Source organism: Girardinichthys multiradiatus, chromosome 12 (genome assembly GCF_021462225.1).
Source record: "Girardinichthys multiradiatus isolate DD_20200921_A chromosome 12, DD_fGirMul_XY1, whole genome shotgun sequence".
NCBI lineage: Eukaryota > Metazoa > Chordata > Actinopteri > Cyprinodontiformes > Goodeidae > Girardinichthys > Girardinichthys multiradiatus.
The window spans coordinates 20,405,471-20,431,197 of record NC_061805.1 but is presented as its reverse complement, the minus strand read 5'-3'; the positions used below and the strand labels follow the sequence as shown (position 1 = coordinate 20,431,197).

The 25,727-nt window shown below is 39.2% G+C and overlaps 1 protein-coding gene and 1 long non-coding RNA gene across 2 annotated transcripts in view; one reads left to right on the top strand and one right to left on the bottom strand.

Moving 5' to 3' along the window:
* The first annotated feature begins 1,607 nt into the window (after window positions 1-1,607).
* On the top strand, window positions 1,608-3,816 carry LOC124877805. Its single transcript, XR_007040608.1, has 4 exons — window positions 1,608-1,711; window positions 1,821-1,922; window positions 2,689-2,801; window positions 3,603-3,816. It is a non-coding gene; the product is annotated as an uncharacterized LOC124877805 (long non-coding RNA).
* Window positions 3,817-3,916: 100 nt separating this feature from the next.
* Window positions 3,917-25,727, bottom strand: part of arl15a (ADP-ribosylation factor-like 15a) — a 92,834-nt gene continuing 71,023 nt past the window's right edge. The window contains exon 5 of the mRNA XM_047380946.1: window positions 3,917-5,659. Within this exon, the coding sequence (XP_047236902.1) occupies window positions 5,507-5,659 (153 nt within the window). The 3' untranslated portion in view covers window positions 3,917-5,506. The remainder of the gene's footprint in view (window positions 5,660-25,727) is intronic.

Genomic DNA, 25,727 nt, shown 5'->3' with positions numbered 1-25,727 from the left:
AAGTTTGAGATCTTTGGTTCCAACCACCGTGTCTTTGTGCGGTGCAGAAGAGGTGAACCAATGGACTCTACATGCCTGGTTCCCATCATGAAGCATGGAGGAGGAGGTGTGATGGTGTGGAGGTGCTTTGCTGATGACACTGTTGGGGATTTATTCAAAACTGAAGGCATACTGAACCAGCATGGCTACCACAGCATCTTGCAGCAGCATGCTATTCCATCCGGTTTGCGTTTAGTTGGACCATCATTTATTTTTCAACAGGACAATGACCCCAAACACACCTCCAGGCTGTGTAAGGTCTATTTGACCAAGAAGGAGAGTGATGGGGTGCTGCGCCAGATGACCTGGCCTCCACAGTCACCGGACCTGAACCCAGTCAAGATGGTTTGGGGTGAGCTGGACCAGCGCAGAGTGAAGGAAAAAGGGCCAACAAGTGCTAAGCATCTCTGGGAACTCCTTCAAGACTGTTGGAAAACCATTTCAGGTGACTACCTCTTGATGCTCATCAACAGAATGCCAAGAGTGTGTGGAGCAGTAATCAAAGCAAAAGGTGGCTACTTTGAAGAACCTAGAATATAAGACATATTTTCAGTCGTTTCACACTTTTTTGTTCAGTATATAATTCCACATGTGTTAATTCATAGTTTTGATGCCTTCAGTGTGAAGCTACAATATTCATAGTCATGAAAATAAAGAAAACTCTTTGAATGAGAAGGTGTGTCCAAACTTTTGGTCTGTACTGTATAAGTATGCTGTGACAGAGACCCATTTCATTTAGCCACACTTCAAGATGGTAATGTGTGTGGATCCTCATAACATAGGAAACGGCTACAGGAAAAATAGCGTTTGCCCACTGTTAAGTACAGTGGAGAATTTGTGTTGTTTAATACAAGTGCCAAAAACTCTGGATGCCGCTGTCCTTCATTCAACACTATTTTCCTCCCAAAAAAAGAAAAAGCAATCAATAAATGTTTTGTCTGTTTGATTACAATTGGAATTACACAAGTGAGTGAACTTTTATTTGCATATTACTCCTTTTGTTGTGCTAAAAAAGCCCAAATTTTGTAAACAGAAAAAAAATTTCCCAGAACCCACTGAGCTTTATTACCTTAGATGTCTCTGCTACTACATTATAAAGTCTTGGATTTTCTAAAGTATTAAACAGGGTGCAGCCCAGGTTTGAATCCGCTCCCCACTTGACTTCATGTTGTTGTTAAGTGTATGCACTGTACACACTGTGTACAAATAGAAGAAAAAAAAGCCCAGATAGTGACGTGTGAAGCTTGAAACCAGGGAGACAGATGATAAACTATGATAAGGGCGGCACAACTACACAGTTTGGAGGTTTGATCTCAGCTACTTAAGTTCTGTTTGCTTCTTTGCGGTTTTCTGACTCACTCGTTCTCTTAATGGCCCTTCAGGGCCCTCACTTCCCTTATACTGGTGCCAGCAATTAGTTCTCTGTGTTCTTCTGCCCTACAGGTAGCTGTTAATTATGGCTCATGTTCGTCATTTGTAAAAAAATAAGCACGTAGAGACTTGAATGTTTCTTAAGATACTGTATCCAGCGCAATAAACAGCACGTCTCAGGTATTCAGACTCGACAGAAAAATCTGAACTGCATCAATACAAAACAGCACCAATTCCGGAGGGTGTGTGCAACCAACAGGCATCCCTGAACAGACACCAGCAATAACAACATGGAGAGCAGGTAAGAGCTGCGAGTAGGAGGAGAGGACTGGCTGCATGTTCTTCAGGCAAATAAACAAATATGTTGTACAAACAGACATGGTTGTCCTTCTCTTTTCTTCTTGTGGGAGGGCTGCTTCACTGAGGTCCAGGCTGCTTCCCTTCCCTTCCCTTGGGCACCCTGGATGCCCACGTTGAGGGAGGGCTGCGAGACAGAAGGATGGAGTGAACCTGTGAGTGCGAAAGCAAAAAAAATAAAATAAAATAAAGAGAAAGTGAAGAAAAAGAGATGGGTGGGGGTGAGATGAGCGCAGCAGCCCATGGTTTGTCTCAGAGCTGCAACAGCTTCCAGAGCCGGTGTGCAGCAGACTGAAGAGAAGCACGTCTGCCCCAGAGGCAGAGACTGGAAAACAGGATCAAAGAGTCGCCAGGGCAACCTGCTTGACACACATTGTATTAAAGCCACACGGTCAATTTGAAAGAGAGGGAAGAAGGGCAAAAGGAGAAGAAAAGGGGAGCCAGACACAGCACAGAGTCGACTATATTCATCAGGAACTCCTGTCTTACTCGGTTAACTTTACACTCAAACCCTTCTTCAGCTGCTCCACTTTGATCGCTTTTTTTTTGTTTGTTTTGTTTTTACTTTCAAACTTTGGCTCCAACTCTCCTGGTTGATCTGTGTTTTCCTGATTGTCGTTCAGCGTCTCAGATTTCCCCAGGACACCTTGGTCCACAAATCAGAGACGCTGAGGGGAAATATCTGCAGGAACACACGAAATCATGAAACCCAGGATATACCCTGTACTGATCCAGGAGAAGTAAATATTGTAAACAATCCAAAATATTTGAGTACATTTATTGAGCTGAAGAAGAAATACTTGATTTAAACAAACTCCCTGGGTCTTAATTACTGAACTAATTCCCATAAAAAGAATTTAACTAAGGCAATTTGTGATTGACCCTTTTTCTTTGTAATTTACCTTTTTTTCTTTTCTTTAGGTGTCTAGAAACTTTTAATAAGAGATCCATAACTTTCTGTTTCCCTTGGGTATAAATATGGCAACAGAGAGGTTCGATCTCTGTTCACTTTTCAACATGGAGACGGCATTTAGGTGAGGTGAAAGCTACACTGTACATTCCTCCTTCACACACAACTCAGGCTACATATTTGAGTCCATGGACTACATAAAGAGGGCAAATGTGATAAATTTACTGGGTAAATATATTTGATGCATGGTATAATGTTTAATTTACAAATATTACATGGATGTTTGGGTATCATAGTTTTCTTTTCTAAATACCCTAAATGTACAGTTAATTACCAGTTTCCAGGTATTTTCCAGCGCTTAGCAAGCCTACTTTTTGCACTGCATCATTTACAATCTCCTTTCATACGTCTAAAGCTGTTGCTCTCAAATCTGTTTTTCTGCGCCATTTTGAGCATGCTTTAATATCCACCAATTTGGATGTAATGATTGTTCATGTGTCTCTAGTATCAACAATTGCTTTCAGATCATTAATAGTTTCCCAGCAATCTCTGTGAGAGTAGCCAATGGGCTAATAACCCCAAAAATGTGGGTATGTCGGCATTAAAGCTGGGGTGGGGCTGTACACATTTCAAATGTTACTCTATAAATGATAAATCGGACATTCTGTGTGGAAAAAGGCAGGAAAGTGTTTTAATGAGTGCCCACCTGTTGTACACGGGGCCCCTGGAACTGTGACAAACAAGCCTGGATCATAGTCTCATAGTCAAGCATATTTAATTAGTAATCTGTCTCACGTGGTTACCTTTCTACTCAAAAGTTTCTTCAGCTACTCTGCTTTGATCGCATTGGTTTTACCTTAAAACTTTGGCTTGACCTCCTCTCGTCCATTTGGGTTTTTCTGATTATTGTCTCTGATTTCCACAGGACGAATCAGAAGAAGCAGGAAAAATACGCCCATCCAGGTCATCAGGTGTTCCTACCACTTCCATGGCCACAGGTGTATAAAATCCAGCACCTAGGCATGCAGACTGCTTCTATTAAGGAAGGAGTCACTACAGCTGGAAGGGTGGGCAGACATCATATTAAACCCTCTGGATTAAGAATCAAATGTCATTAAAGTTCATGTGTGTAAAGGCAACTGACGCATTACCTTTGGCAATATAGTGTATCTTCAAGAATGCATGTAAACCTTAAACTCAGCACAGTATTCAGCCACATTAACAGCTCAAAATACAACATTTGTTTTAAATTTTAAAAGTTTAATTTTAACGTTGGACACAATGCACAGCTGAATGCACATATTTATGATTGTTGTGAGCAGACGACATAAAAAAAAAGTCCAATTCTGGTTTAATCCCTGATTTAAAGATCCGTTTTTGCATTCAAGCAGACAATTTCACTCAGTTTTCCTATCAGGTACAAGGAGTAATCAAAACTCTAAAAACCTAAGAAAAACAATGACAACTAAATAAACAAACCAGATTTTTTTTTCATTCTTGGAGATAACACCAACACCTGTGGCACAATGAAGGCGACTCGTCCTAAATGGTATGGAGTCCACATGAAACGGCATCTGAGGATAAAAAAGCTCATGGAGCAGCGACGGGAAAGTGGAGCACAGTTTGATCTGCTCGGGACGAGGTGGGGGGTGTATGCGTGATAAACAGCAGACAGGGGGTTGGAGGGGGGTCTCCAGACAGTTGGAAAGCATTAGGGTGTCGGACAGGGACTTGTCAGATGCAGCTGTTGCTGCGGCTGATTGATAGTTTATATTCCGGCCTGATGGGAAACTGCAGTCACCAGCCAGTGTTGTTGAGGTTGTGTCACATAAGAAAGGAAAGGAAAAGAAATACAGTAAAAATGAAAGAAACCTGACATTGGTCAACACTACAAAGACAAAATTCATCACAATGCTCCATGTTGTGCCCCAATCAATCATCTTGTTTTCTTTTCTTCTGTTTTTTGGTCTTTGATTTGAGACAGACAAATATATATATAAAAAAAAAAATAATCAGAACATTGCTTTATGAGGTTAATATACATTAGCTATAAAGTATAACCTAAATAGCACATTTATAAAAGGCTTTCAGACATTCTCCCAATGTTGCTCTCAGTCAGTCAGTTAGTAGTTTGTACTTGTGTATGGTTACACAGCAAAATGCTTGTTTGCATGTACATAATAGTCCATGAGATACTCAGCCTAGGCTACTCAGATTACAAGTAACTACCGTACAGAAGGCAGGGCTTAACACTATGCACTCCGGTCACACAACAGCATGTGTTGTTGGAGAGTCAAAGGGAGAAGCACACTTAACAGCAGTGCCGTACTTCTCAATGGAAAAGAAAATCAGCCGTTCTCACTCAAACATCCTGCAAAGCAATAGGTGGAGATGCTAAACATATCAATGTGGGCTCCGCTCAGTTTCATGTCTGTCTGTGTGTGTGCTCGTTTAAGAGAGTGTGTTAGTGTTAAATGCTGACTACAGAATTGCTAAATGTCCTGAGTGCCTTTGATCATATCACAATGGCACAAACAGTAGTAAACAATGTTTTTACTGTTGGCAGACTCCAGGGACTTTTCTCTGTGCCTGGGTGGTTTTAAAGGTGGCTCTCTTCTGTCAGTCTGCACTGCTTGACTGATGCTCCGGCTCACTCTTCCGATGTGAAAACTGAGGCCGCGGCAGAGGGAGGACAACATACAATATTCATCACAAAGAGTGGCCGACATCTGTTGCGTTTTCGGTGTGTTTGTGTCTACGCTTGCTCGGGTGTGTGGACGTGGGCACCGGCAGGATGTGGCAGTCGAAAACCACTAACGTGTGTTAGCATCATATCCTCGCGGGCTCCGTTTCCTTGTCCTCCAACAGGTTGATGAACTGACCAAAACTCTCCTTCACTGCCTCCATGTCGTTGGTGGCACTGCCTTCTAGGATCCAACGCTTTCCACGCGCCAGAGGCTCCAGCTCAAAGTATTTTTTTATCTGCAGACAAAAATAAACATACAATAAACAGCATTTAGAATGGGTCTTTGTTGTCCTTCCAGCAGGCACAGCAGCAGCTTGGTTTGGAGAGGGTGGATTCTTGCAAATTATACATTTTATAAGTAGTAATACCACATTGACAAATGATGATTTATCAAATCTATAGAATGTACTCATAATGGTAAGAAATCTATTACGGTATTTCATAAGGCACTGCTCTCCAACACTCCATTTGCTTCAGTGGCTGCAAAACAGGCTGGGAAAAGGATATGGGCATCTCTGTAGAACCTGAGGTTTGTTAGGATATATGGGACATGGCTGCAAGGATTTTTAGTTTGTAATAGAAAATCAATTCAGTCTAAAGTATCTCTGCTTTCTGTTGGAAATGTAATTGATTAAATGGAAACTGTAATCAGTGATTATTTTCATTGTACATGGTCTTGCACAAAGATGTTGAAATATTGGACTGCTGGGGCTAAGGAACTATATTATATTTTCAATACCACCAAACAGCTCAACCCAAAATTCAACTCAATCTGGGATCCTTATCTGCAGTACACAGCACCTGAGTTGGCCTCTCAGATACATAAAGGTTTTTTGTTTTACTGACTGAATGATTACACCTGATAGTCGTTACTTTCTGTAACGTCCTCAAGTTTGCACTGAGCTATTTTTTGTAAAATTGAAAATGTTAATAAAACATAAACAGCGTTAATTTTGAACAGTGTAGATTTTCTTCCAAAATATTTCACCTGTTCAAATTACACTGCTAAAACACACAATAGCAGATTCCTCCACATTTTCCACCTGTCTTCCATTCTTTTTTTCAGTCTCAAATGTGTACATTTTTTCAGCAGTTTTTTTTTTTTTTACATTCAAGAACAAAAGATACGCCTTGTTGGGATTTGTTTTCTATATGTTTCACAAGTCAAAGAAACAATACAATGCTTCCAATTTGGCAGTGTGGTAAAGGACATTGTTTTATTTATTTATTTTATTGCCTCTGGACTAATTTCAATCTGCTCTAATTCAATGTGTATAACACTTGGACTTTTCGAATATGGACTAGATTATTCCAGGACAGTTAGTTATCTTTGATAGGTTTATTCAGGAGTTTCAATGGTGTGTCTGGAATATAAAACAGATCCAATTTAAGAACCAATTTTAGTTTGAGACCCTGACGTGAGAAGTTGTAAAATTGCCATTTTTTGTTCAGTTTTAAAGGCATGCACTGAGAGCATTTATCTGTATGTTCTCAGTCTATTCCTTACAAAAACAAAATGTTTTCATATAACTGAAAAATGCAAGGGAATTGTTCTTTCCTGAAATCATCATCAACAACATTAATAATGTTCATGGCTTGTTTGCTATGGTCGATAGGTTAACAAACCCTCCTGTGTCTGTAGCATCCCTCTACCAGGGACTGCAATGAAATTGCTAACTTCTTCATTGAGAAAATTCAGAAGATTAGAATGTAACTGTTCCGCTTTGGTTACTCAAGTCCTTTTTTCAAGGCAAAGAAATTCCATTTACCCTTTAAACAATAAATGACATACAACAACTCTGTAACTAAATTTGGAATATTTTATGTAGAAATGCAGAAACATATTACAACACTCGGTACCGAGGGCTCAATCTTTTTCCTCTCGTGGATGAATTAGGTGGAACCCGAACAAAAGGAGCACACATCATTATATAATCTAGACCCCGTCTTGTTACATGAGACAGAGCACGAACCACAGTATATCAGTAAATTCGTGTCAGCCTAGAGCGGCTTTAACTGGTTTGAACAGTGTGGTCAGTGGGCGTGATAAACCAGTGAAACTTCTATTAAAGCATTTAATAAGCAGATTACATATTGTCTTTCTATATTCCTGTAAGGAGACATGGGTAATTTTAAGAAAACTCTAGCAAGAAGGGTAGTCTGTACATCAATATCAAGTCCATCACCAGTGATGTGTCTAACCAACAATTAAAAAATTAATTCTACATCAACTTAGCTCCTCCTGCTGTCTCGATGTTTTACCCACAGCTTTTTTTAAGAGGGTTTTACCTGTCGCAGCGTCTGATTTGATTCAAATAAACTATTCCACGTTGTCAGGCCTTTTCCCACAGGCATTAAAAAGAGCAATTATCAAACTTCTGTTAAAAAATAATAATTTGGACAAGTTGCTATTGCAAAATTACAGGCCCATCTCAAATCTCCCATGTATGTATGTTATTGAAAAAGGCTGTGTTTTAACAGTTAAATACCATTTTAACAATGATCAGCTGATTTGACGTCTTCCAGTCAGGTTCCCGTGTTCACCATAATACAGAGACTGTCCTTTTCAAGGTGTTCAATGACATCCACATAAATGCAGACTGTGGAAGAACCACAGTGCTGGTATTATTGGACCTCAGCGCAGCATTTGATGATGTCGATCATGGTATATTACTAGAGCCAGTGGAGAACTGGGTCAGGCTGTCCGGTACAGCACTTGGCTGGTTTGAGTCTAACTTGAAGTGGATAACTTTACATAGTAGTTGATGAAAAATCACACGTGGGGTTCCCCAAGGTTCCATCCTTGGGCCCCTCCTATACAATATCTTCATCCTCTGTCAAAGTCAGGTCATGAACAGGAAAATTACCATAACTACGCAGATGACACACAGCTCTACATTACAATGTCACCAGGTGACTATGAACCTATTCAAGTGTTGACTAGATCCATAGAAGAAATCAATGTGTGGATGTGCCAAAATTATCTTCCGTTGAATAAAACCAAACCGGAAGTAACTATTTTGGACCAAAGGAGGAGCGATCAAGAGTCAGCACAAAGCTTCAGTTACTACAGCTAGAAACCTCAGATAAGGCCCAAAATCTGGGTGTAGTGATGGACTCAGACCTGAACCTCCAGGGGCACATAAAAACAATCACTAAGTCTATCACCTGAAGAACATTTTCAGGATTAAAGGACGATTATCCCAGCAGGATGTTGAAAAACCCATCCATGTGTTTATCTTTAGTCCAATTAATAACTGCAAAAGTGTCTTCCCAGGTCTGCCTAAAAAGTCGATCAGACAGCTGCAGCTGTTCATGAACGCTGCTGCCAGCATCCTCACTAAAACTAAGAAAGTAGAGCACATCACCCCAGTTTTAAAGTCCTTACACTGGTTCCCTGTATCTCAGAGAATAGACTTTAAAATACTTCTGTTAGTTTATAAGTCAGTCTATAGATTAGATCAGATCAGATCAGATCAGATTTTATTGCAGACTCATGGTCCATCATACAAAAACAACAAACAACAATAAAAGACAACCATAAATAACATCCAAATCATTAATACCTAAACTTTCAGGAGGCAGTTATACCAATGTTTCCAAATTACATAGGAATAACGAACTGCACTATATTCAGTGTTAGTAGTAAGATGACTCTATGTATAAGTTTATTTGTCGACTGAATGAGTCTGATAATAAAGTTTTTTAAAACAGCCATCAGTTAGCTGACAGTAGCAGGCACAAACAATTTGCTGGCACTGGTCCATCTGGGCTTTTTCAACAAAAATCCAAATGCACCATTATAAGCCCCTTGCAATCTGTGGGGCTGGCCTTTTTATAATTCCACCATAAGTGAACTGTATACAGTGAGGTACAGTATGATTTAAACAATTTCAGTTTGACTTCAGGAGAACAGAATCCAAACTTCCGAGATACTACATTAGCTTGAGCGTACCACATATGACACTGACGGTAAATGTTATCATCTGACAAATGACCAATATATTTTACTTCATTTGAGACACTAAGTAAGCTGCCAGACAACGTTTGAATTTTCTTGTTGCTGAAATGCACTGTAAAAATAAACTTGCCTTGCCTAATAAGCGTCTTAAAAATTCAAGGAGTGCTCTGACAAACGCATGTCATTAAAATATAAATCAATGTAAAGAGCTTCTTGTTTGGACCGACAGCCATGGATTCCAACATTAAACACCGGTATGGAACTTTCTGGAACCTTCAAAATAAAGTGCATTAACCTTCTTCCGGCACAGCCAGGAAACGGGATAACTGCGGACTTCCTGTGACGCCACTACCCAAATAAAAGCACAGCTGTTGCTACATCCGCCCTCTTTCCACACGGCCTCTAGTGGGACCGGTCAGGGGAGGCCCAGCGCGCTAATGTATTTTGCTGGCAAACAGACATAAACTCTTCAACTGGATGCAAGGATGTCACATGATCATCGATCATATGCAAAGTTAAGTACGAATGAAATACTGTCTGTGTATCCGGTATTTTCTTTCATGAGGGGGGTAATTAAGATACAAGCATTGTTTGACTCTCTCTCCGAGCCCTGTAGGAGCAACCGGTGTTCGAGAGAAACCCCCTGCAAAGACGCGGTCTCCCAGTCTGGAAGAAGACAGTAGAGACCGCAGCGGACAGGACGGGCAGCCCAGCTACAGCTCCGGAGCTAACCCTTTTGTTCACAGAGCGAACGCACCTTCAACCATCCGCGAAGCTACCGAGCTAACCGCTTGTTGACTGTGGATACCTTCTTCAAACTTCGCCCTTGGACAACGTTTCCTCACCATGGTTCATGAGGTTAAGTGTTTTGGGCAGAGACAGATTTAGAATGAAATGATCTAAACGTTTTTCATTTTAAGAAGTTTTGCCTGTGTGAAACTCGGCTACCTTAGTGCTAGCAGGCCATCTGCAGCACATGTGCCGGTTTGTGTTCTTTGTATGTTTTTAAAGTTAAGACAAACTTTTTATTTGAAGTGTGATTTTTAAACAGAACATTGATCATAACACGCCGTCCGCGCTTATGCATTTTAACCCTTATATTAACCGAGATATTTTAAAGGTATGTGTTTGTTTCTGGTGCTAAGCTATCAGCTTCTTTTGTTAGCTCAACTGCTAACCGGTAAGAAGACGTGCTTGCTACTGAAGAGTATTTAACAGAAAGGTTGTTAGTTTTCAAGCTAGTGAATAATAGTCCCTAAACATCATTTACTAGATTTGATAACTAAGTAAACACCATTAAGCCCCATTCCTCCAGAAAGATTTGGCTCTTTCCAAAATATCCCCTTAATAATATTTCTTCAAATATTATTTGAATAAATGAAGGCAGCTAATCAGACACTGTTGAGAATTAGTCATCCAGAAGATTGGTTTTATTCAGCAGATCATTCTTTAAAACATTATTTTATTAAAATGATATTTTATCTGATCTTGCATTGTGAATGGTTGTCTAAACATTTGCTGATTATTGCCTAATTTAGTTCCAAGACTAATTTAACTTCATTTCCAGATTCTTCAAGATAATCCTTGGTTCTCAAACATAAACATTGCATGGTAATGTTGCATCACTCTTTCAGTCATGATTTTCAATCATCGTTAATCAACTTGTTTATATTGTACATAGCCATTAGTCTTCATTATTCTTTAATTCTGCTTGGTAGTTTAGTTGGATTGTTTTAGCATAGTAGAGAGTTTGTTGATTGAAATATGTTAGACTTTGAGTTGACTTATTTTTGTTAATAAATTCTTGTATTTTAAGAAATTGTGTGAATTCATTCCATATATGTGCAGAGTTTATGCTGTTCAATAATGTCAGAGCTCGTCTCACACCTTTCTATTTTGTCCTACTACCATCGCCTTAATGGGCTGGTATTCACAGGACAGCCCTTAACAGACCCAAATATTATTTGATAAAATATTAATATTAAATATAAAATAATATTCTCAGATTAATAATCACAACACTGTTGTCTTAACAAGGAGCCCTAATGTCTGGAAGGTTTTTCTATTTGTCATCCAAATACAGGCCTGGAAAATTATAAAAGCAATTTCCAGACTATTTAAGACTGTCAAGGAACCCTAGAGATGAGAAGGTGGTATGTGTTCAGATAAGTTTCATCACATTTCAGCCAATTAGGAGTTAAAATCATCTTTGATTTTGCAGCACTGTCTTGACGACGGTATAAACCAACAAATAAAAACACAGTTAAACAGATGAGAAATAAATGAAACAAAGCAGCCGCTTCATGTGAAAAGTATTTGCCGTGTTGGCTTGGCACTGCTCTTTGTAACGGTTGATTATAAAGTTCATATGCAGGCTTTTGGCAGCTCTTGACAGTGAGGGCGCAGCGAGGTTTGAGGAGGAACCAGAACCAGCTGTTAGGTAAAAACAAATCTCAGGCAGAGGGAAACAACGTTCCAGACCAACTGATCATCCTGCAGGTTGTTAGGGAACCTGACATTTTCAAGCTGAGAGCAAAGGAAGGTTTGCTTAAGCTATCTCCTCCTGTTTGCCTGATAACAGGTAACAAATGTGCAAAGACAAATGCTTACTGACAATATCTCCGAGAAAAATACTAAATACCAATCAAATTTTGCACCCTGTTTTCATGCTTATTTTGAGAACCATTTTGGTAAAGTTGTAGTCTCATATATTGTAGCAATTATAAAGTTAAGTAGTTAGTTGTAATTCAAATAAAAAACTGGAAAACATCAGAAAAAATATAGAATTTCTGCAAATTTCAGGAAGCTCAATTTAAGAGCTACATGAATTATGGAAAACCCCTTAAGTTTAACCTAATAGCTTCAGCAATTCATGTCATTTTTTCTTTGTTTTTGCTTTTATTGTCTCACCTAAATGTTTCAGATCACTAAAGACATTTTTATATCAAACATTAGCTCAAATAAAGCAGTTTTCAAATGATAATCTACTCTATTAGGTAAATAAAGCGATACAATCCAACTCGTGAAAACGTTTCTGCCACCGGTTTGAACAACTGCCATCAGGTGTTTTTTTGGCCCACTCTTCTTTGCAGAACTTTTAGTTCAGTCACATTGGAGGGCTTTTGGCCATAAACAGTCTATTTAAGGTCATGCTACAGCACCTCATCCACAGACTTTGACTAGGACCCTGCAAAACCCTGAGCTATTCAGGCTTGGACTTGATGGTGGGCTTTTGATGGCCAGACATTCTTCAGGATTTTTTTTGCCACAGAGCACAATTCATGGCTACATCAACTACGTCAAATTGCCCAGATTCTGAAGCAGCACAAAACCATCACATTACTTTAACCACGTTGTACTGTTTTATGATTTTTGTTTTTTGTCTGGCATACTGTGTTCTACAGTTTTACAGCAATGATGCAATGGATGGATGCAAATCTTTCAAAACATTTTACTTTTGTCTCTTCAGTCCACAGAGTATTTGCCCAAAAGTCATAGGGATCATCAATATATTTTATTTGTCATAACATAACCCAGGCCTTGCGTTTTTTGGTCAGCAGTAGCTTTAGCCCTAAAACTCGACCATGGATCTTTTTTTTAGATCAAAAACTATAAAACACTCAAATTATGTGAGACAAGTGAGGTTTGCTGTGCTTTTCAATGTTGTCCTGGATGAGTATTCAGTGCACTCTTGTAATAACTTTGGTAGGCTGGCCATTCCTGGGAAGGTGGACCAAATTGTCACGTTTTCCCCATTTGTAAATAATTTCTCTTTCCAATCTGTTCTTGAATTGTTTTTTTTTTTTTATTTGGGCATGATGTGTTGCTTTTATAAAATATTTTGGCTTACCTCATATTGTCATTGAGGTTCTATTTGGTGATTTTTAAATATACGGGTTTGGCAATAATAGGGGCTGGTTGTGGTTACTGAAATTAAACTCAACCTTTGAAATATTGTAACTAATTCAACGAGAACGGAAAAATACATTTTTATATAATGCCTTAATGCCTTCCTCTAGTATATAACGAGCTTCATAACAGGCTACAGGTTTTGACTAATAAAACTATTAAAATCGCTATTATCAACTAAACCTCTTTACATACACACTTTTCAATGATGGAGAATTGATAGTAAATAATGAAACAATAATCTTAAGATTTTAGTTACCTAAACATAACATTGTAAACCAGTAGGTTAGTTTTTAAGGCAGAACTCCTTCACAGACTTGCAAGTTATGTTCTTTTCACAGGGCTTATTGCTTCCCAGTGTCACAGGGTGAGCATTTCTGTGAAAGAATAGCGTCTTAAATACTCGGCCAGAGCAAGAAATAACAAAACAAACAATTGCCACAAGCTCATTCTTTAAAAACGTTGATGAAAGAAGCAATAAATTAATATTTATACACATTTTAGACCTGTTACGGAAAATCTGGCTGTATTTAAGACCCTTCAAAGCCTAAAATTAACATTATTCAATTTCAGATTTATAAAATTTGATATTTGTCATTTTCAGCTAATAGAAGGTAAATAGAATTTAAATCTGGTTCTTTAAAGCAAACAATGGAATTAGTGTTTTATTTGCAAGTTGTTTAAATAACATGCGCATTACATTTGGAACTGAAGAAAAACATTTTCGAACGCACATTGTTTTAAAAAGCAGATGTATAACAACAGAAAACAGCAAAGAATGGGAAATCCACACAGACACCCATCACACAGCCAAATGACTTTTCAACTTCAAGTGAAATTGCTTTTGTCTAGACTGTGCTGCGCTGTCTAGCTGTGCCATGGTGTGTGGCATGAAGATGATGGGAAGGAGGAGGAAGGTGGATGTATTCTTTGTGTCTGCCTAAACCCAGCCAGCCGTGCCAGCGAGTGGGAGAGTGAGTGCCGTCTCTGCCCCCTGAGTAGAGTCTCTGTTCGGGTGTAATGTGAGTTTAATGACAGATTAAGTCACCTCAGCCATGTTTGGCTCAGAAGCCTGGCTAGAAAGCTGAGTGGACCCAAACAGTGTTAACAAATCTGTCTGGGTAACTTGAGCTGCCCTAGTCCAGGCTGTAGCCCCAGACCTATACTGCAGACGACATGACTGGCTGCCTGTCTGGCTGGCTGGCTGGTTGGTTGACTTGCCTGCCTGTAGCCAAGGCCCTCTTCTGGAAGACAGTGGCCCCTGCACTGGCAGACAGTCAAGAGTTCAAGAGTGACCCCTGTGAAGAAAGGATATGGCTTCTCTCACTTCCCCTGCTTGCCTTATGGGCCAGCTGAACATTTTGTAGAAGGCTGAACATCAATCAGCCTTCTACAAAACATAACCCATCCAACCAATGATGCTGTACAACGTATGAAGCTGTGGTATTAAAATTAGTATTTAATAGTAAAGTTTACCGACAGTGAGTTAAGATTTCAAATTTAAATCCTACGACGCACAGAACATGCAGTTGAAAACAAGTGTCAGTTTTTACGTGCCTAAAGGAACCCCATGACCTAACAGCTGGTGTGTATCCAGTCTGAAAGTCAACAAGTGTGGTCCAAACCAGTTTCCCTGAGATTAAGTCAGCCTAAGCACACTTATGCTTGCTTAAGGAATTGCGTGAGGCAGTGGGATGGGTAAGCCACACAAGACGTGGGTTGCCAGATGGCTTCCAGGATGACCACTGGGTCACCCAGTCTAGCTTCTTCTAGGTCATACAGTCCAGGGGCCTCACAATGTACATGGGAGAAAGAGGCTTATGCATATATAAGGGTGTCAAAAACATTAAACGAGTCTCTGACAACAACAATAACAATCCTTCTGATTTTAGAGGAATCAAAGTTAAGAAAAACTTTGGGTAGGTAACTACATCTTAGCCAAACTACTTTGACTGAGATGAAAGTTTACAACCCTGCAATAACTTTGAGATTTGACGGACTGTCCTTCTGTTTTCACCTCTTTAACATTAGAAGATTAGTTAACTTTGGCAACACAGAAACTAAAGTTTGTTCACACTGGTATGCCAGCTATTGGTGGAGACTACAAGCTAATGTCACATAAACACCTGACTTAAAAGAATGAGGTAGAGGTGCTAGGCAACTTGGCAAAGTATGTCAAGTTACCTAAATTTGTCTCTGGGGTTTCTGCAGGACAGCAACTCAAATAAACTTGGCTGAGGAGTCTGTAAGCTTTTTCTAGAAGTATTTAAAACTGTCATCATAAATTTTATAAGTGGATTAAAATAGTCAGCCCAGAAATGACCAAGATGGAAAACGAGTCTGTGGAAAAGGTCTTCTCATTAGCTATACATTGTTCGGTTTGACAGTTTGTGACCCAGTAGCTGCATGGTTAGTCAGCTAAGCTTAAGCTTCAACTCTGGCAGGAATACCTCAGGCTACTTAAGATGGCAATGGGGCATGCATGGCACGTGCTTTCAGTGGCTCCATGACTTATGCCAGATTACTTCATGTGATGGCCACAGTCGGCATCGTGCCAAGTCAAGAGGACATCCTTGCAGAATTTAAAGAGCTTTATTGGCTCTTTACAGAGCTCTATTCTAGCCACCTGACCAACTAAACTAACCAGAGACAGCAGCCAGAAAAAGGGCTGAACAGACAGACAAGAAGATCGTTTATATACGATGCTGTATGATGAAAATACATGGTAAAAAACTAGACATGTCTCAGACAAGATGTGTGGCACAACCCATATGTCTGTATTCTTGCTTCTGACAAACAAAAAAATCTAGCCTGAAACTCTCCAATGTGCTCCTAACTACTGCTTCTCATTGTATTAAAGAACCCACTTAAAATAAAAAAATTCCCAGTGCACATTATACCACGTCTTCAGTCCCATAAAAGAATAGGACGCCAATAAAGCCTAAGCTTACTCATGCTTGTGTTCCCATCTATAGAGGATTTGCATCTAAATCACATTGTCAAATGTTAAATGGCATATTCTAAATCAAACTTTGATATATCCAGTCGTGTGATAAGAGGTAAATGAAAAATTACACAAAGATCTAATGGCTAGTGTGACCATGGATCCCAGCATAACCAAAGCAAAACCTGTACCTCGGTGGTCTGGGGTGAGTGTCTGCTTCACTTAGAAGGTTTCAAGTATCTTGGGTGCTTGGTCATGTGTGACGGTAGGATGGAGTTAAAGATGTATAGATGCATTAGGACCATGTCCTGCACTAATTTCTGTTAATGGGGAAGAAAGTGCTAAGCCAAAAGGCAAAGCTCTAAATTTACTGGTCCATCCATGTTTGAACCCTATAATCATGAGATATGTATCATGACTTAAAAAAATTTAAGGCTGAAACAACCATCCACTGGTGACCGCCTCAGCCTTACAGATAGAAATGGTTGTTGCTTCCTTTCAAAATGGAATCATCTGAGGAGATTCAGGCATCTGAATAGCTTGCCTCCTGAATACATTCCTTCGGAGGTTTCCCAGGTATGTCCCACTGGGAGGGAACGCTTTTTGGTCTGAAACAACCTGGAATTTCCTACCTAGAGATTGTAACTAGGAAGAGAGAGGTCTGGGTTTCCCTCCAGAATTTGTTACTGCCATGACCTGACCTTGGATAAGCAGAAAACAATCAACTGCTTCAGTTGTTCAGACAGAAAATTTCTACCTAATGGAGAAAATACAATCAAACTGGGGAATCCTTGGTGCCACTTAGAGCCTATTTTATGAAACCAAAACCCTAGTAAATGCATGAGGTAATGATGTAAAAATTGTGGTGACTGAAGTCGTACTCCATGATGTTACAATCTTCAGCAGCTTTAGGCTCAAAAATGGAAACAGAATATGGGTTTTTACCCAACTCAAATTAGGGGAATCACATCAATGCCTGGCATTGGTATTTAGTCTTTGGTAGTAATCAGATGTCATAGAGATACAATGAAAAACATTTTTTGTGGAAAGCCATGTGTGATAAACAATATGGAGGTGCTAAACAACTACAAATTGGTTATGAGGTCTTCCACAAACACCATGTATAATGCTAAATCTAGACCACACCTAGGCTATGAAGATTTATCACACATCACTGCAAAAAAAAAGATATTCTGAGAATGGTGTCACAAAAATAGTAAATGGTGCTTATGTTTTGGAGCATTCATTTTATCAGTACCCTGTATGCTTCCTACAGTGATTTTGCAGTAAGGTTTGTGAGAATAAATCTTTTTAAGAGAGTAATGGCAGAGGCCAAAAACAACAGAATGACATTAACATACAATGCTCAGGATCATACTGATAAAAGCTGCTACTATGGTTCAGTGGTTTTGTGCTATGTTCACAAACTTGGGAGTAAGTTCTTGCAGAGGGTAACAGTGAAGCCAGATGTAACAGAGGCATATTTGCCTACAGCAGAAAGGTATTGTGAAAGAGAGCTTGATGACGTCTTCTGTCAGCTCTTAATTTCTCATTTGGGACCAGCTGTTTTGCTGAGTTTAGCTCTGCTAGAGGCCTTAGGTTCCAAAAGCCTAGGAAAAACTGCCAGGACTAAATTGAATCATAAAACTTACAGTCCCTTCTTCTTTAAATAATAAGATTATAAAAGGAATTTTACAAAATGTTTACTTGTAGGAATATTGATTTTTAAATCTTGTTTAAGAGTTACTACTAAGAAAAGTGACAAAGACATACTTAAATTGGCAGGTTATTCTTTAAACACCGATATCCTGCAGGCAATTGCTAAAACTCAAAAAGCTAGAGAGGTTTCTCTAGCTGAACATTTCTCTTAAGAGCCAAGATATAGAATCCATGTGTGTTGTCCACATATGTGCGTTCAGTGTCCAAGCTTTACTGTTGTGTCAAAGCCTCTTAGTACATGTAAACTATATGACTGGAGAAGAAAGCATTAGGGTGTCTCTCCACAAGGGAAAGTGGCATACTCAAATATCCAAGACAATCAATTACACCATCCCTTGACATGTTGGCCCCTGTGAAGATATCAGTCACTATGAGAGTGGCCCACACTGGCGACTGCATTGAAATTGAAGGGTAATATGAGATTCCCTCACCTTATAATAGATGTGCTTCTGTTTGCTTTTCCAGCTAACCTAAAGAGTCTTAAAGACATGAGAGGGCCTGGAGGTCCCCAGGAGAGGAACACTTAGGAAGCTCGTGAAATAACAAACACTGCACCACAAACTGACGGAGGTGTCAAATGAAACGGCCCACTGACCAGTAAGTAAAACCTAAAGCCTATTTAAGCATGGGTGTAACACCTTCAATTATGGACCAAAGGTTTTGCATCTTAGAGGATTACTGTCACGGGTTTTACTCAAGATAGATAATGACCCAATCACCTGTTCAGTGAAAGTGCTTGCTTTAGCGCAGATATGTTGTTTAAAGAGTACCACCTTTGATGTTTCTATTTAACTTCTTTTACTAGTTTACTTACCTCTGAAGACATATTCCCTTTACATAGGTAGCATCAGTCGCTCATGGCATGAAAATTTTCTTACAAACAGACATAAAATTTCTCAGTGTTGACCGACCACAGCAAAAGCTTAAAATCTTTATTACCGTATTTTCCGCACTATAAGGCGCACTTAAAAACCTTTAATTTTTTCAAAAAATGACAGTGCGCCTTGTAATCCGGAGCGCCTTATATATGGATCAATTGGTTAATTGGTTGATCCATACTGGTTGTACACGGCGCTCTGTCAAAATGTTTCAGTACGACTGGTAAACTACAAAGCCGCACCGCTTGCAGCATTACGGCTACCGTAGTCAGGGGCGTCGCCGAAGTAATAGCGGTAAACACCTGTACTGTGCTTACTCCTAGTCCAACACCACTTGTGTGTGTATAACGTTTGAATGTACTGTTGCAGGAATTGCCTGAACTATATGTGATTAGAAGCTCAGTGTGTGGGGTGTATGTTTCGTGTGTGTGTATGGAAGATGTTGACATTACTCCTCCGGACAGAGGTGGCGCTGTGTGCTGCCGTAGCTGAGAATCAAGAGTGAAGGAGTGACGTAGGTATTATTGTGTGTGTGGGGTGGGTAGAGACGGCGACCGGAGCAGCGGTGTATGAGTCTGTAAGCCCTGTGTTTTTACGTGCTGCAAAGTCATTAAAAAGAACCCCGAATCTCGTCAACAACTCAGTGTTTTGATGCTGTTTCTTCATGCTCAACTCAGCAACGTATGTGTGACGGAGTTAACCCCGAGGAAACTAGTAACTTCGGCCCTGGAGAAAGCGTCTCCCCTGTGTCATCAGACTACGGTCAGGGGACAGAAACAGGAAAGGTTAACAGTACTAACGTTTGATTTAGTGCATCAAACTGTTTCTTTTACGTGTTTACTGAATCAGGAAAAAGTTCCCTTTCACGTTTTAACTAACGTTTGATTTCAACTTCAACTTCATAGACTCCAATGCATTCCTAACGTGCGGTTGGCTCTATTCAATAGAATTCTATGTAGAGGAGACCTTACCATGAGAGTGAATGGAGTTATCAGAACGCTGGTTTGTAGTGTATTAATAAAGTTTGATTGACTGACTTATCTGACTGTTTTGTTGACATTCTCTTTAGCACAGCTCCATCTAGTGGATGCATAACGCAACCCCAGTCAAACGTTTGACTGCAGTAGCTTCTATTCTATGCGCCTTATAATCCGGTGCGCCCTATATATGAAAAAAGTTCTAAAATAGGCCATTCATTGAAGGTGCGCCTTATAATCCGGTGCGCCTTATAGTGCGGAAAATACGGTAAATGACAAGCAAATATGAAGCAAACACTTGAAATGTCGCTTTTTACACAATGCATGTTTGAGCTGCTTATATGTTCTGTTTGAATCCCATTAAAAAAAAATTAAGGTGCTTCCTGAAAACGTCAAATATAAAGACAGAGGAGCCACCAATGCCAAACAAAAAGGAAAAACCGGAAGGCTCAGATGTTTTTGTTTTTTTGTTTTGATTTTTTTGGGGGAAAATTAGGTTAAATATTACTACAATTCATACGAGTATTAGCGATTCCCAAAAAGTGTTCCAATCAGTTATAATGCCACTGAATCAATTTTTAAATAGCAAAATAACTATACCTTAAGCTATTCTTAAAATCTGCGAGATATTACAAACCCCACTGAATAATTTACAGCTTTCACACCAAACCTTTGGAACGCTTTGTACTGTTCCAGAGTCCGGTTTCTGGAGTGGACCACACAGGTGTGAACCCAACCCGGACCCTTAAAAGGATTAGAGAACCGTACCCTGGCACAGTTACAACAGACAGGTCTCGGCACGGTTTATCTGGACCCTGGCGTAGATCACTTGCAGGACCTGGAGGAGTGTGAATGCGCTCTTAATTTCCCTCTGGTATAAATATAGTATTCCTGAACTAAATCAAATCAAATCTAATAAATCTAATCTAACCTTTTAATTTAGTTAACCTTTCTATATGATTTAATTTTGTTATGCAAAGTCTCTCCATCCCCTAATAAGCTATGCAACAAAAGCAAGCATAAAAACCGCAAGAATGGTGCTGTGCATGAATTTCACATGAGCAAGTAAGATGATTTTATAACAGAATGATATTCATAGGATATTTCTAAAGTCAAACATTGGCTACATATTCCCAAAGTAAGAATTTACAACAGCCTGCACATCCAAGCTTTATATGAGCTACTACGGAGATTTCAGTTTGTTCATATTGATGATAAATGCTTTCCCACTCTAGAGGTATGGAGTACTACAGGGCTCAGTGGTTGGTTCAGTTCTTTTTTTATTATATCTATGCCCAAATTTGGTAAAATTATTAGACAACATAGGATAAATTTCTGTTTTTAGCTACATCTATACACAAATCCACACCAATGAAATCAGTTCATTGGATTACAAATGTCTTGAAGACAGAAAAGCCTTGATAGTTTAATTTTCAGCTTTTTTAAAAAAAACAACAATGGTTGCCATTTTGGACTGGATCAACTAAACAACAAATTGATTAATCAGCCACTTTGCATGATATTATTTCCCCCTCCAATACTAATGGAAATAACTTCCAATGTTATCCTAGACCAGGAGGCATCTTTTTAGTCTCATAATACACAGGTTTCTATGGCATCTTTCTTTTGCCTGCACAACATTAACAAACTTAAAAATGTCCCGTGCCAGAGTGATGCAGAAAGAAACATTGTATGCATTTATTTTTAATAGCAGTATTATTTCTGTTGTAATTCTTTATAGCCCCCCTTCCCACATCTTCCACAGATGTTCTGATAAAATAAAATTCACAGAAAGATAATGTTTTGTTTTTAGCTCCTTTTCATTGGTTTCTTGCTTAAACCAAAATATAATTCAAAATTATTGGCCTAGGATAAAACTTGCAATGCATTTACAAATGCAGAAGCAAGAGGAAGAGGACAAGCTTAATTTTGCATTTGCTGTGGATATTGTAAAAGTCTTGGAAGTATGTAAAAAGAGTTGGGGCCATCCTGCAATCCAAGTCCCTGTGTCACGGGAAAAAACAGCTCTGAGCAGTCTTTAGATTTACTGTTCTGTTCCACACAGGTGAGACCACGGGTGCTCCCTTAGGTTCACCTCGGTGCAGATTCAATGTGATTCACTTGCAGAACACTTCACTTCAAAGGCATTACTGCCAGATCAGATCTGTCCTCCATGGTGCTGTAGATCAAGGATGCACAAGGGACAGCAACAGATTCCTGAAGCAAGCTCTTTATAACAATGAGCATTTTTTCTACACAATGCTGTTCCTTTCTTTTATATAGTTAATTTTAAGATATGTTCAGAGGATGAGCATGAAAATACAATACAGCCCTTCTGTACAATGGGGACCTTCGTTTAAGTTTTTGAAGGATTTTGGCTGACTAAAAGAACACTCCAGATTCTGCATAAATAATCCAAACTTTACAAGACTGAGGTAGCAACAGAAATGCTTTCTGCAACTGCTCTTATTCCCTTTTTAATAATGTTCCTTCATTTTTTTTCTTATGTGTGTTTCTGGTTTTTAAATAATCAGTTTTGATTCATTTCTAAGCAAAAAAACAAATGTAATATTTTACAACTGAACATTTTGTGTCTTGCAATGAAATGCACTTAAATGCTTGAAATTAAATAAAAAAATTGTTTTGTTTATTCTGACTGATAAACTCTTGGATTTGCTGCTTCACCATAATTTGCCCCATTATAAAAAACGATTTAAGGAAGAGCGGCATCCTAGAAATGTACGCAGTAGGAAACAGGTTGCCCATGTTTGCCCTGCCACATTACAGATAAAGCAACTCAATTTATTAAAGGCCAAATGCTCCCTGACAAGGAACATCTGGTCTATGAGAAAATGAACGGGTGAGTTGGCATTCTGCCCGCGCTCCCTGCTACAGGGGCCAATGTGTCGGGACCTTCACTTGAGCCCACCCTTTCTGTCCTCTTCTTCTGAAGGAGCCTGCCGTGCTGTAGCAGCCCACACAGAGGGCCCTCAAAACCCAGGAGGTCTGTCACAAGCCACCCCTCCTCCTCGCCCTCCACCCATTTCACTCTGAGGCTCCCTTTTTCATGCTCCAGTCCTGACAGTTGACCAGCTTGAAAGCTGCAGCAGGCTTCTGCTTCAACACACGCTACTACAATCAAAGTGCTCCCCTTCTGCAAAAGATTTAAACCATGCATTGAGTTGGACCCTATAGACGCATTCACACAAAACCACCCGCTATCACACAAACTAAATACTTTCTTGGATTAATTAATCTATATATTATTTTTTTATTTTCTATGTATAATTACTACATACATATTAATACTTCTGCTGTTTTTGTTGTTTTGAAACCAAATTTTCCAGGTACAAAAATATACATAAAGAAGTTCAGAATAAATCAAGGGTCAATTTATACCTGCCTTAAACAGATTTTGCACCAGCTTTAATAATTTTGTATTTTAGAGTCTACTGAAATATGGGTATATAAATCAATAAGATATTATCTGCAAGCAGGAGGTCACTAAGGTATTTTGGTTTGATTTGGAGATCAGATCTCAGAGTCAACTTGTCTAAATGGAGATCACAACCACAATCAAGGAAAACAAGGTGTAATATAAAATCTTTAGATAATTATCTACAAGAAAGCATTTTAATAAGCAATAACACAATTTATCATAATACTGAACAACCAACACAAACAATCTGGCCCTCAATTGTTAATTGCAAGGGTGTGAAATGGTTTCCTTACGCAGAAAAGCTGAGACAAAATGGGAATGCATGGGTGTAAAACAGAGACGTTTTTGCCTGATAAAAATCAAGCTCTTCGGATATATCCAGTTGGCCCCAAATACTTTAAATAAGGATGCCAACAATGTATATTTTAGTCATGTTGGATTATAAAACAGTATATTTGTAAGTAGTCATGACAAAAATAGGTACAACCGCTGATTTCATGATTCCACACAATGTACCAGCATGGAAAAAAATTCCAATGTGCAAAGAAACATGAATTATGCCATCAATGCATTAAGAGTCCCCTACAAAAAATAAAAATGAAACCAGCAATTTCATAAATTTCCATAAAGGTGAGGAAACAAAAATTAAAACATGTGCCTTCCACTGCTCCACATTGGGATCTTAATCACCAGTCTTGTTCCATCCATATAGTAGCACCTTCACAAACAAGCCCTTCACGTACATTGACATTCCATGTGTTTTGAAAAATTCAATATTCACTGCTCAAGTGCCCACAGTAAATGTATGTCTCGGCATATTAGCTTCCATGTATATATTAAAAGGCAAAAACACTGTTTAAAATATATTTTCGAGGAAAAACTGAAAACAAACAACAAAACGCTACACTACAAAATATACACTACAGCGTATATTTTGATGTATTCAGATAAGGCACATTTCGAAGAATATCTCTATTCTTCCCTAACAAGCAAAGCACACTATGTATGCTTATAAAGAAATCTGCTGCCAGAGTGATAAAATTTCACGGGCTTTAGAGGCATATTAAGCCACATGTTTGCCTACAAAGAATCAATAGTTACTTACGATGCATCAACTTCCTAAAGAAACTTTCAATTCATATTTTTATACTTGCTTATGTGGTGTCATCCCAGGTGCAAGGCTTTGACCTGTATATGTTCGTGCTTTATACCAATGAATGAATGAATTTTATATCCTGATATGCTGATACAGTTTGGGATTTTATATTGTGACTCCAGGTTCATTAGAAACTTGGTGGCGGAAGCTGACATTTGCAGACATTGCTTGGCTTGCTAGTTTCAATCTTTTTTGTAACAATATTTCTTTAATGAATTTACCTAGAAGTCAAAAAAATCTAAAGTAATTTATTTTACAAATTCTGATGGACAAAAGGCAAACAACTTCTAATACTATAAAGATTTTTTTTTTTTGCTAGAGTCTATGGATCTGAAGAGCTTTTAGAATGTAAACAGTGAACTGGAGAGGGTCATTGAAATTCAAAGTTTCCCCACGCTGGAGCGAATGTTTGAACTTTAATGAAATGTGACAGCTCTAATGGGTGATCCGAGCGATATAATGAAACTTCTGCCTTTGTTCGTAACCCTGAACCCATGATAAATTTCAGCACTTTCAGCAAAGTCCACAACCGATGCTGTTTTTGCATATATTCCTGTGTATGGTCCTTTATGGTTTGAGAATGAAAAAAGAGATTAAATGTAGTTTTTTTCAATAAAAGTATTAGTATTTATAAATGAATAATTTCAGTGAAATAACAGCTACTGCCTGCTGTTAATTGCCAACAAAAGGTTCACACAGGTCTCTGCAGTGTTTCCCAAACAAAGGCTGCCATACATTAACTCCATTTTGACCCAGCTCCAAGAGATAAAACCCAGTAACCTTTGATAATAAGATGCTGAAGAAAATGGACCCAACCTCTACAGGAGATGGATGCAACTCTTCTAGGATTCCTGAATTTGGAAACCATTGCTGTGGCATCCAACTTTAGGGGGGGAAAACTGTCATTTTGAGTTGTGAAAAGAGTACATTTCAATAGATGAAAACCTCAATGGAAGAGAACCCCCGGAGATTCCCAGCGTTTGATCCATGTGAGTCAGCACTGGATCCTGGGGTCAGATCCCATGCTGAATAAGCTTTCGGAAGTCTTGTTCTAGCTAGTGGCGGCCGGTCGTCCGACCCTGCTTGACCAGCAGACAAAGGGAAGGCCAGCATCCACAATTGGGGTGGAGGTGTTCTTTTCTCCTATAGTGGAAAGTCCTGTCCTGAATAGGGTCTGGCAGGCTGAATTGCTTTCCACGACGATTTTGAGAGTGAAGACCCGCTGGGGTCAGGGTTCAGTTGCATTTGACGCGGGCTATGGGAAAAGGCGTGCACAGTGCCCATACAACCTGCCAACTGCCCTCTCACCCACAGTGCCCCT